Source organism: Spinacia oleracea, chromosome 1 (assembly GCF_020520425.1).
Source record: "Spinacia oleracea cultivar Varoflay chromosome 1, BTI_SOV_V1, whole genome shotgun sequence".
Classification (NCBI taxonomy): Eukaryota; Viridiplantae; Streptophyta; class Magnoliopsida; order Caryophyllales; family Amaranthaceae; genus Spinacia; species Spinacia oleracea.
In genome coordinates this window covers 67,391,987-67,403,984 of record NC_079487.1, presented here as the reverse complement: position 1 = coordinate 67,403,984, position 11,998 = coordinate 67,391,987, and the positions used below count along the sequence as shown (strand labels likewise).

The window sequence follows — 11,998 nt, the reverse complement described above, 5'->3', positions numbered from 1 at the left end:
CAATTGGTACAAGACCCTACAAAATGCAAACATAACTCCTCAAAAGATGTGACCCGCAAAGCTCTGCGAAAAGATGCTACAGCCATCCTATTGCGCTCCGCTCCTTCCCAAGAGGCAGCAAACGGGTAAGCCACAATTCCAGGGCGAGCAGGTGCCCAGCCAGGAAAATGCTCATACGCCCAAATCTTCAAGAACAAACAAGACATCAGTCAGTCTTATGAAAACGAAATACAACATACGAAATACAAGTACAAAATACAAGTTCAAAGGAGTTCCCAAACCTCTAGCACTCTCCATAGGGCGGCTATGCCAATCGAGCTCTCTAGAGTAGTCATCGAAGCATTCTTCATTTCATACAAGAGGTGGCTATATGCCAAGCTACTCCAGCTGAGGCCCGAAACAACCCGCATGTCCCTCTAAGACCTCAAGAATCCCACCAACACACGGCTACTCCTACCAGGGGCAATCACTCGGCCTACAAGTGCCAGAAGAAAGAGCCGAACCTTCTGCTCTGATGTAGTACCAACCATGCCAATGCCCTCCAAAATCACCTCCACTGAAGCAGAAGTATCGCTATCAGGATCAAGTCTACAACAGGGCCGATCAATCCCCTAATGTTAATAGATCTTCATGTCATCCCGGAGTCGAAAACGACCTCCACCTTAGAAAATGGGAGGCCGGTAATCATGGCAAACTCAAAGAGAGTGATGTTGATCTCCCCCCAACTCATATGAAACGTGTCAGTGGTGTCCCACCACCAATCCAAAAGAGCCTTATGTTCGGGCTTTGACGCCCGTCATCCCCCCAAACCTCGGATTGCCTCCCAAAAGGCAGTAAAACCAGTCTGAGCCCAAATTACTCGGGTCTCCTCGACAACAAAAATGATCTGAGAGACATTCAAGAGCTCATCCAGAGACCAGAACACTCTGATCTGTCCTATCAGTTTATAAAAAGGGTGGATCAGTACAAACTTATACAATTCAAGTAGCGAGTTCAAAAGTAGAGTGCGAGGCATACTAAGCCGGCACGTGACCACTGAGACAAGTGATGTCTCGGGCAGAATACAAGGTCCGTTGGCTGCCAGCCACGACCGTCGAAAGTAGGTCTTCCCCTAGGGGTCATGCCTGAAGGGAGCGCCTCTATCTCAGAAACTTCGTTGTCAGAAGCATCCTCCATAGCCGCTAGACTGCTCGAGTATTCAACAAGCTTCCTCCGAGTGTGACGAGGTATACTAAAGCATTCAAAATATAAAAATCAAACATCCAACCCTGGGGGCTATCCTATACTAGCCCGTACAAAAAGTTCAAGAGCCTAAAAATCCCCAGTGGTCATACAAGTCTATCCAGGGACTTCTATTTGAAAGGACTATTCAAGATCTACACCAACGCCTAGGCTATCAATGCTAAAACAGGTATTCAAGGTCTACAACAACGCCTAGGCTATCCATGTTGAAGAAGGTATTTAATGTCTACACCAACGCCTAGGCTATCCATGCCAAATCAGGTATTTAAGGTCTACATCGACGCCTAGGCTATCCAGTGCCTATTTCTATACAAGAATCACAAAGGTTCCTAGAGAAATCTTCCTCTACAACTTCTAAGCACAAAATTCTAAAGTGCAAGAGTTCAAGTTCAAATCCTACAAAGTTCCAACAGTTCAAGTTCAAGGTGGCTACCAAAAAAAAAAATTCATGCAAAGTACAAGAAGCCTACTAAAAACATTCTCAAGATACAAGTACAGCATCAACAAATACAAGAACATTTCAAGTACAAAAACCTACCTTACATGCAATCCTAAGGTAATTTCAAAAACCAAACTTGAAATACTTACATGGACAAGTGTAGAGGAAATGCAAGAGCAACAAGATCAAAGGGAGAGAGAAATCAAACTTTGAGAGAAAGAAAAAGCAAAGCAAATGTGCTCAACCGAGGCCACGACGGGGGGTATATATAAACAGCCCCTTCGCTGGGCGATGGCCTTGCGCCAGACGCTGGCCCTGATTAGCCATGCGCGGAATCTTGGCGCGATCATCCGTGCTGGTTATGCGTACTTTGTAGATACGGTTTTCTACACTAATCATCAAACATCGAATCATGCTACTTTCCGATGAACACGGGTATACATCTGTTCTGTCAGCATCAACATATAAATATCTCAAGCATACGAATTCCGAAAAATATGCGGATTTAAGCTTTTTACTCCTAGCGGACCCAAGCTCCAGGAAACTCAAAGAAACTTAAATCCCAAGAGTCAATAAAAAAATTCTTTTCCCCAGTAGGCATATTCCCCAGCGGCTCAATGCAAGCCTTAGACAACATTCGAAGCAAGTACAAAACCCAGCGGATTCACTCCGGGTATTCAAATTCAAAATTCAAAATTCAAAATTTTCAAGGCCAAGCTCCGTTCAAAGTCATAGGCGGAAAAAAATGCAATCCATACAAAGACCAGAGTCGCCAAGCCGCACGGAGGTAGACTCTATCTTTTTTTCTAACACTTGTCTTGTGCAGGTACCGGCGTACAAAGAATGATCTTGATTGCAGAACATATTTACTATTCTCCGTCTCTATTCGAAAAATTTGACTTTTGCTTTCTTAACCAAACTCTTAGTCAAAGTTGAGTTTTTTGTAGACACCTAATTCGTGTCTCCCCTAATGGGATAATGACGAAACCATTACCCTTACTAGATGGTTGGTACAATTCCGTGCGAAAGTTCCAATTGCTAAGATATGTTCCAAAATCCAAAATCCAAAGTCCAATTCCCGAGCCCGTTCCCTTTTCGGAACTCTGTACAAAATTCGATATTCAAAAATCAAATTCAAAATCCAAACACAATCTCACCCAATGGACCTCTCAATTGGTTTTACAAGGTCATTTCCAGTCGAAATGCCATTAAGCAATCAAACATCGGGCTTCGACCCATAAAATCGAGCATGTCGGGTTCCGTCCCGTAAAACCGAGTCCAAAATACAAAACCCAGATACAAAAAGGTGTGTTTTTAGTCGCGAAAATTCCTTAACCACCAAGCAATACTACGCTCCAAAACTCGTACAAAAGTACAAAGTTGGTACAAAAGAAAAGGACGGCGTCATCGTCTTTGTTTGGCGGCACCTGGGATACGTCACCTGCGCTAGGCGCTGCTCTTGTGCTGGCGGGCGTAGGCACGTCGGAAAAAGGGCGCCAACACACCTACAAAGCAGGAAGCTCTGTCAATGTACAAAATACAATTGGTACAAGACCCTACAAAATGCAAACATAACTCCTCAAAAGATGTGACCCCCAAAGCTCTGCGAAAAGATGCTACAGCCATCCTATTGCGCTCCGCTCCTTCCCAAGAGGCAGCAAACGGGTAAGCTACAACTCCAGGGCGAGCAGGTGCCCAGCCAGGAAAATGCTCATACGCCCAAATCTTCAAGAACAAACAAGACATCAGTCAGTCTTATGAAAACGAAATACAACATACGAAATACAAGTACAAAATACAAGTTCAAAGGAGTTCCCAAACCTCTAGCACTCTCCATAGGGCGGCTATGCCAATCGAGCTCTCTAGAGTAGTCATCGAAGCATTCTTCATTTCATACAAGAGGTGGCTATATGCCAAGCTACTCCAGCTGAGGCCCGAAACAACCCGCATGTCCCTCTAAGACCTCAAGAATCCCACCAACACACGGCTACTCCTACCAGGGGCAATCACTCGGCCTACAAGTGCCAGAAGAAAGAGCCGAACCTTCTGCTCTGATGTAGTACCAACCATCACTAGTAGAAAAAACCCCTGTTGCAGCCCCCTTGTTGCAGCGTACATGTATTAATACGCTTCAACAAGCAGTTGGTCAACGCGGGTCAAACCCTTTAAAGGGTTGTTGCAGCGTACAAATTAATTGTTCCCTGCAAAAACGTTTGTTGCAGCGTACGTTGTAAAAGCCCCCTGCAATAGCCCGTTACTGTTGCAGCGTACGTCCTAAAGCCCCCTGCAATAACACATTGTAAAAGTCTTTCGCTACAACCCAACCAGGTTTAGTTCAATTTAGACCAAATTAATTAAAAAAACTCTAGATCTAAAATTTCATACTCCCACCTCTCAACTCCCTTCTTCTTCCCTCAGCTTTACTGCGTCGCAATCAATGTAACTTCCTCGTCGGTGGTTCTCGCCTCCTCGCCAGTCGCCGGTGGGTCCTCTTTTCTCGCCTCCTCGTCAGTCGCCCTAGAGCTGAACTTAGAATTATTTCAATCTGAAAATTTTCAAAGCTTGCTCAAATTGACCTTCCCCCTTCTTCTTCTTCTTCCCTCAGATCTCCTCTACGGACCGGCAAACACCACACTCAGCGGCGGACGTGAGGGCATACCCAGACGACCACGCACACTTCTTTTTCTCTCTCCTCTCACCTATACCGGAAAATAAAACCCTAGAAGTCATGGGGATGTTCCCGTGTTTCAATTGCTCAATATTCTGACAAATTCGTTCCAAAGTTAGCAGGTCAAGGAGGTTTCAGAAGATTGGAGTTGGGGTTCCCATCTGCTGCAAAAGAAATTCATTGATTGATTTTGAGGAAAGAACAAGCGCAAATGAGGTATAATCTTGTTTGATTTGTTAAATTTATGCAATTATTGAAAACTTTGTTGGATTTTTTGTTTAAATATTATGGTAAATGTGGTTTGTAATAAATTTAATTAGTTGATTTACTTATGCATATGGTTCATGTAGTTAATTTCTTTGTTTAATTGATTGATGAATCTGAATTTGAGTTTGAATCTTCAGATTGTTGATGTGGCTTCTATTTTGGGGTTGGACCGTGATATTTCTGATCATGCTTTCCAGTTGTTTAGGGATTGTTCTTCTGCTACTTGTTTGAGGAATCGTAGTGTTGAAGCTCTTGCTACTGCTTGCCTTGTTCAGGCTATTCGTGAGGCCCAGGAGCCCCGTACCCTTCAGGTTTATCTCTTGTCCCTGATAACTGGAATTTTGTTTTAATTTACCTGAGGAGTCGTCAGTATTACACTGATTATTATAAGGGGCTCATTGGAGAAATATGTTATGTTACATTCTGAGTTCAGTTCTTCAATTAATGTGATATGTTGGGGGTTGGTTGGGACTTGGAAGTGTTTGTCTTGGTATAAAACTATAGTGAACATTTTGCAATTGCCTTTTCTGTTCTTGTTCTCCATTAATTAAGTTCTGAAAGACGATCCATTTATGAATTTCTGATTGCGGTTGTCTTTGCGAAATTGCACATGTTATCCATATTTATTTTCCTAATCAACTTCACACCTCTCCCTGTGAAACTAGTAATGAAAATGGAAATCCTACGAGTTCTAAAACTGAATACGATACGCTGACTTTTTTCTTAACAGTATGTTGTTCCTTTTGGGGTTCTTGTTCTGCTTAGATTGTGTCCCGAATGCTAAGCCATTTGCAAATTGCGCTTTTTTCTCATCCGTAACCACCTTTGCTTCATCTTTATGCCTAAACTACTAGTGCAAATTGCAAAATTAAACAATTTCCGAGTTTGAACTCTTTGAAAACTGAAAATGCTCATTGTATTTGCTAGTAATTGAGTGGGAATTGGTTTAAGATAAGTTGCATATGCGATAGAAAAGAACACTTGATTTTAAGGGCATCTGTAAATGGGTATCTTATTTCATGTAACAGGAAATCTCAATAGCGGCGAACCTCCCTCAGAAAGAGATTGGAAAGTATATCAAGATCCTGGGTGAAGCTCTACAACTCAGTCAACCAATTAATAGCAATTCTATAGCTGTACATATGCCTAGATTTTGCAACCTTCTCCAGCTTAATAAATCCGCTCTGGTACTTGAAAACTCCTGCTGATATTTGCTAATACGCATCGGTGGCTGATATAATATGTATACTTTTGGAAACTGGTAGGCATTTCACCCAGCTGATATGCTAATAAGAGTAAATTATGAAGAATCATAAAACTTCTGAGATACCATCTTTACATTGTAATATTTGCTCCTTTCCTGCTTTTGCTTCTTATAATTGAAGGATTTTCAACATTGATCTTGCTAGTTCAATGGACTTGAGTAACACATTTCATTATTTCAATATTTAATGCTGTTAAATCATCTGTTGGCTCATGGCTGTTGCATTATAATCAGAAATGGGGAAAGCTTGTTGCTTGTCAAAATTGCCTTGAATTGTGCTCCTCTGTTGCATTTTCGTCATTTATTTGGTGGCTATGTGATTGAGAACCATCACATTATTAAGTTTTCATTCCAGAGAAATTTATTTCCCTAGTTTTGACTCATTTCTACATCATATGACTTACTAGTTTGTTATGGAGTAGGAACTTGCAACTCACATTGGAGAAGTTGTGATAAACAAATGTTTCTGTACGCGTAGGAACCCTATAAGTATATCAGCTGCTGCTATTTATCTGGCCTGTCAACTAGAAGATAGACGCAAGACGCAGGCAGAAATTTGTAAGGTAACAGGTCTCACTGAGGTCACACTCAGAAAAGTCTATAAAGAGCTGCTTGAAAACTGGGATGATCTTCTACCGTCTAATTATACTCCAGTTGTCCCTCCTGAAAAGGCATTCCCAACTACTACTATAGCATCCGGCCGTTCTGTAACCCCTAGAGCCGAACCACCAGAAATTCCTACTTTAGACCGGGAGAGCAAGCAGCCCAAAACGAATCAGATTTCCGAGACAACTCACGTGGACAGGGTCAAGGGAGAGAATGACAGCAATACCCCCAGTACAAAAAAGGTATCCTCGTTATAGGACTCATTTTATTCTCATTGATTCGTTATAGGTCGTATTTACTTTTAACTAAAGAACCTAAGGACTATTTGATTCTTATTACATGATTAATATGCATAGCTTTAACTTTCTAAAACTCATTTGAATCTATTTATGCACATTTAAGGCTCATTGGATCGTTATAGATCATATTTAGAGCTAAAACGACATTTTCGCTCCCAACTTTGAACTAAAGATCCTAAGGACTCATTTTATTCTTATTACATGATTAATGTGCATAGTTTTAACATTCTAAAACTCATTCCAATCTATGTAAGCACATTTAAGGATAATTGGGTCGTTATAGGTCATATTTAGAGCTAAAATGACATTTCCGCTCCCCAACTTTGAACTAAAGAACCTAAGTACTCATTTTATTCTTATTACATGGTTAATATGCTTAGTTTGAAGTTTCGAAAACTCATTTCAATCTACTTATGCACATTTAAGGCTTGTTTGGTCGTTATAGGTCATATTTAGGCTAAAATGAGCATTTTCGCTCCCAAATTTTGAAAAAAAAACCTACGGACTCATTTTAAACTTACTAAGTGTTTTATATGCTTAGTTTTGACTTTCTAAGACTCATACCAATCTATTTATGCACATTTGAAGCTCATTGGGTCGTTATAGGTCATATTTAGCATAAAATGACATTTTCGCTCCCAACTTTGAACTAAAGAACTTAAGGACTTATTTTAAACTTATTACATGATTAGTATGTTTAGTTTTAAGTTTCCAAGACTTATTCCAATCTACTTATACACATTTAAGGCTTGTTTGGTCGTTATAGGACATATTTAGGCTAAAATGACATTTTCGCTCCCAACTATGAACCAAAGAACCTAAGGACTCATTTTAAACTTACTAAATGTTTTATATGCTTATTTTTAACTTTCTAGGACTCATTCCAATCCATTTATGCACATTTACGGCTCATTGTGTCGTTATAGGTCATATTTAGGCTAAAATGACATTTTCGCTCCCAACTTTGAACTTAAGAACCTAATGACTCATTTTAAACTTATTATATGATAAATATGCTTAGTTTTAAGTTTCTAAGACTTATTCTAATCTATTTATGCACATTTAATGCTTGTTTTATCGTTATAGGTCATATTTAGGCTAAAATGACATTTTCGCTCCCAACTTTGAACTTAAGAACCTAATAACTCATTTTAAACTTATTATATGATAAATATGCTTAGTTTTAAGTTTCTAAGACTTATTCTAATCTATTTATGCACATTTAATGCTTGTTTTATCGTTATAGGTCATATTTAGGATAAAATAAGGCATTTTCGATCCCAACTTTAAAATAAAGAACCTAAGGACTTATTTTAAACTTATTACATGATTAATATGCTTAGTTTTAAGTTTCTAAGACTTATTCTAACTACTTATACACATTTAAGGCTTGTTTGGTCGTTATAGGACATATTTAGGCTAAAATGACATTTTCGCTCCAAACTATGAACTAAAGAACCTAAGGACTCATTTTAAACTTACTAAATGTTTTATATGCTTAGTTTTGACTTTCTAGAACTCATTCCAATCCATTTATGCATATTTAAGGCTCATTGTGTCGTTATAGGTCATATTTAGGCTAAAATGCCATTTTCGCTCCCAACTTTGAACTTAAGAACCTAATGACTCATTTTAAACTTATTATATGATTAATATGCTTAGTTTTAAGTTTCTAAGACTTATTCTAATCTATTTATGCACATTTAATGCTTGTTTGATAGTTATAGGTCATATTTAGGCTAAAATGAGGCATTTTCGCTCCTAACTTTAAAATAAAGAACCTAAGCACTCATTTTAAACTTAATACATGTTTAATATGCATAATTTTAACTTTATAAGACTCGTTCCAATCTATTTATGCACCTTTAAGGCTCATTAGGTCGTTGTAGGTCAAATTTAGGCTAAAATGACATTTTCGCTCCCAACTATGAACTAAAGAACCTAAGGACTCATTTTAAACCTACTAAATGTTTTATATTCTAGTTTTATCTTTCTAGGACTCATTCCAATCCATTTATGCCCATTTAAGGCTCATTGTGTCGTTTTAGGTCATATTTAGGCTAAAATGACATTTTCGCTCCCAACTTTGAACTTAAGAACCTAAGGACTCATTTTTAAATTATTATATGATTAATAAGCTTAGTTTTGAGTATCTAGGACTTATTCTAATCTACTTATACCCATTTAATGATTGTTTGATCGTTATAGGTCATATCTAGGCTAAAATAAGGCATTTTCGCCCCCAACTTTAAAATAAAGAACCTAAGGACTCATTTAAAACTTATTACATGTTTAATATGCATAATTTTAACGATCTAAGACTCGTTCCAATCTATTTATGCACCTATAGGCTCATTGGGTCGTTATAGGTCATATTTAGGCTAAAATGACATTTTCGCTCCCAACTTTGAACTAAAGAACCTAAGGACTCATTTTAAACTTACTAAATGTTTTATATGCTTATTTTTAACTTTCTAGGACTCATTTCAATCCATTTATGCACATTTAAGGCTCATTGTGTCGTTATAGGTCATATTTAGGCTAAAATGACATTTTCGCTCCCAACTTTGAACTTAAGAACCTAATGACTCGTTTTAAACTTATTATATGATAAATATGCTTAGTTTTAAGTTTCTAAGACTTATTCTAATCTACTTATACCCATTTAATGCTTGTTTGATAGTTATAGGTCATATTTAGGCTAAAATGAGGCATTTTCGCTCCTAACTTTAAAATAAAGAACCTAAGCACTCATTTTAAACTTAATACATGTTTAATATGCATAATTTTAACTTTATAAGACTCGTTCCAATCTATTTATGCACCTTTAAGGCTCATTAGGTCGTTGTAGGTCATATTTAGGCTAAAATGACATTTTCGCTCCCAACTATGAACTAAAGAACCTAAGGACTCATTTTAAACCTACTAAATGTTTTATATTCTAGTTTTAACTTTCTAGGACTTATTCCAATCCATTTATGCACATTTAAGGCTCATTGTGTCGTTATAGGTCATATTTAGGCCAAAATGACATTTTCGCTCCCAACTTTGAACTTAAGAACCTAATGACTCATTTTAAACTTATTATATGATAAATATGCTTAGTTTAAGTTTCTAAGACTTATTCTAATCTGTTTATGCACATTTAATGCTTGTTTGATAGTTATAGGTCATATTTAGGCTAAAATGAGGCATTTTCGCTCCTAACTTTAAAATAAAGAACCTAAGCACGCATTTTAAACTTAATACATGTTTAATATGCATAATTTTAACTTTATAAGACTCGTTCCAATCCATTTATGCATATTTAAGGCTCATTGTGTCGTTTTAGGTCATATTTAGGCTAAAATGACATTTTCGCTCCCAACTTTGAACTTAAGAACCGAAGGACTCATTTTTAAATTATTATATGATTAATAAGCTTAGTTTTGAGTTTCTAGAACTTATTCTAATCTACTTATACCCATTTAATGCTTGTTTGATCGTTATAGGTCATATCTAGGCTAAAATAAGGCATTTTCGCTCCCAACTTTAAAATAAAGAACCTAAGGACTCATTTAAAACTTATTACATGTTTAATATGCATAATTTTAACGATCTAAGACTCGTTCCAATCTATTTATGCACCTATAGGCTCATTGGGTCGTTATAGGTCATATTTAGGCTAAAATGACATTTTCGCTCCCAACTTTGAACTAAAGAACCTAAGGACTCATTTTAGACTATTAGGACATTGTCATTAGTTTCTTGAATGTTAAAATGTGATATTTAATTTGTATTTAATCTAATGTTTAATTTAAATTTCTGTTTTTGTAAAGGTCTACACTCCGAGGATTGCGCCTTATGCGAGGAATTTGATGTGGTTCGTGAGCAATGGGCTAAGTTTTTTACCAACAAGTATTTATTATTGGCTTTAGCGCGCTTGATCGAGTTGGTTTAGTTGTTATAGAATAAATTTTATATTAAAATGTATGTTTATGTTGAAATTGGAACATATATTTAAATGTAATATGTGCACTTTGGTTTTGGGATATATAGTATACAAAACTCCAGTTGTTGTTTTTATATTTGTTATACAGGTTGCGTTATTCTATTATTGTTTTGACAGGTTTCGATCTATATTTGGTGCAAGGCACTCTAGGTATCCCTAAACAAAATTAGAATTTTCCCGCCAAAAGTGCTTTTTTGCAGCGTACATATATGTTGTACGCTGCAACAAGGGAAAAAAATTTGGCAAAAATTCAGACTTGTTGCAGCGTACAAATAAATGTACGCTGCAAAAAATTGAGTAATTCAGACTTGTTGCAGCGTACAAATAAATGTACGCTGCAAAAAGTTGAGTCTTTTGCAGCGTACATATATATGTACGCTGCAACAAGTCCAAAATTTTGCCAATTTTTTGGCACTTGTTGCAGCGTACATCTAAAAGCCCGCTGCAACAAGTCTAAAATTTTGCCAATTTTTTGGCACTTGTTGCAGCGTACATCTAAAAGCCCGCTGCAACAAATCACTTTTTGCAGCGAACATTGTACGCTGCAACAAGTTCAGACTTGTTGCAGGCCCCCCAGTTGCAGCATACGATGTACGCTGCAACAGGGGTCTAAAAGCCCGCTGCAATAAGGGTTTTTTCTACTAGTGCATGCCAATGCCCTCCAAAATCACCTCCACTGAAGCAGAAGTATCGCTATCAGGATCAAGTCTACAACAGGGCCGATCAATCCCCTAATGTTAATAGATCTTCATGTCATCCCGGAGTCGAAAACGACCTCCACCTTAGAAAATGGGAGGCCGGTAATCATGGCAAACTCAAAGAGAGTGATGTTGATCTCCCCCCAACTCATATGAAACGTGTCAGTGGTGTCCCACCACCAATCCAAAAGAGCCTTATGTTCGGGCTTTGACGCCCGTCATCCCCCCAAACCTCGGATTGCCTCCCAAAAGGCAGTAAAACCAGTCTGAGCCCAAATTACTCGGGTCTCCTCGACAACAAAAATGATCTGAGAGACATTCAAGAGCTCATCCAGAGACCAGAACACTCTGATCTGTCCTATCAGTTTATAAAAAGGGTGGATCAGTACAAACTTATACAATTCAAGTAGCGAGTTCAAAAGTAGAGTGCGAGGCATACTAAGCCGGCACGTGACCACTGAGACAAGTGATGTCTCGGGCAGAATACAAGGTCCGTTGGCTGCCAGCCACGACCGTCGAAAGTA

General features: G+C 38.1%; 1 protein-coding gene across 2 annotated transcripts; it reads left to right on the top strand.

Annotated features, from left to right (window-relative positions):
* The first annotated feature begins 3,807 nt into the window (after positions 1-3,807).
* LOC130462759 (plant-specific TFIIB-related protein 1-like) lies at positions 3,808-10,850 on the top strand. 2 transcript variants are annotated; one of them, XM_056831691.1, is made up of 6 exons: positions 3,808-4,163; positions 4,287-4,565; positions 4,822-4,927; positions 5,645-5,803; positions 6,303-6,728; positions 10,604-10,850. In XM_056831691.1, the coding sequence occupies exons 2-6, from the start codon at positions 4,561-4,563 to the stop codon at positions 10,700-10,702; spliced, it is 795 nt and encodes a 264-aa protein (XP_056687669.1). In that variant the 5' UTR covers positions 3,808-4,163; positions 4,287-4,560; the 3' UTR covers positions 10,703-10,850. The 2 variants fall into 2 exon arrangements, with proteins under 2 accessions (XP_056687669.1, XP_056687638.1); XM_056831660.1 differs by having other exon boundaries at positions 3,808-4,565.
* Positions 10,851-11,998: the final 1,148 nt, after the last annotated feature.

Coding starts and splice junctions, on each gene's coding strand:
- LOC130462759 (XM_056831691.1), top strand. Junction 4,928..5,644: donor AGGAGCCCCGTACCCTTCAG/GTTTATCTCTTG, acceptor TTCATGTAACAG/GAAATCTCAATAGCGGCGAA. Junction 5,804..6,302: donor AGCTTAATAAATCCGCTCTG/GTACTTGAAAAC, acceptor GTTATGGAGTAG/GAACTTGCAACTCACATTGG.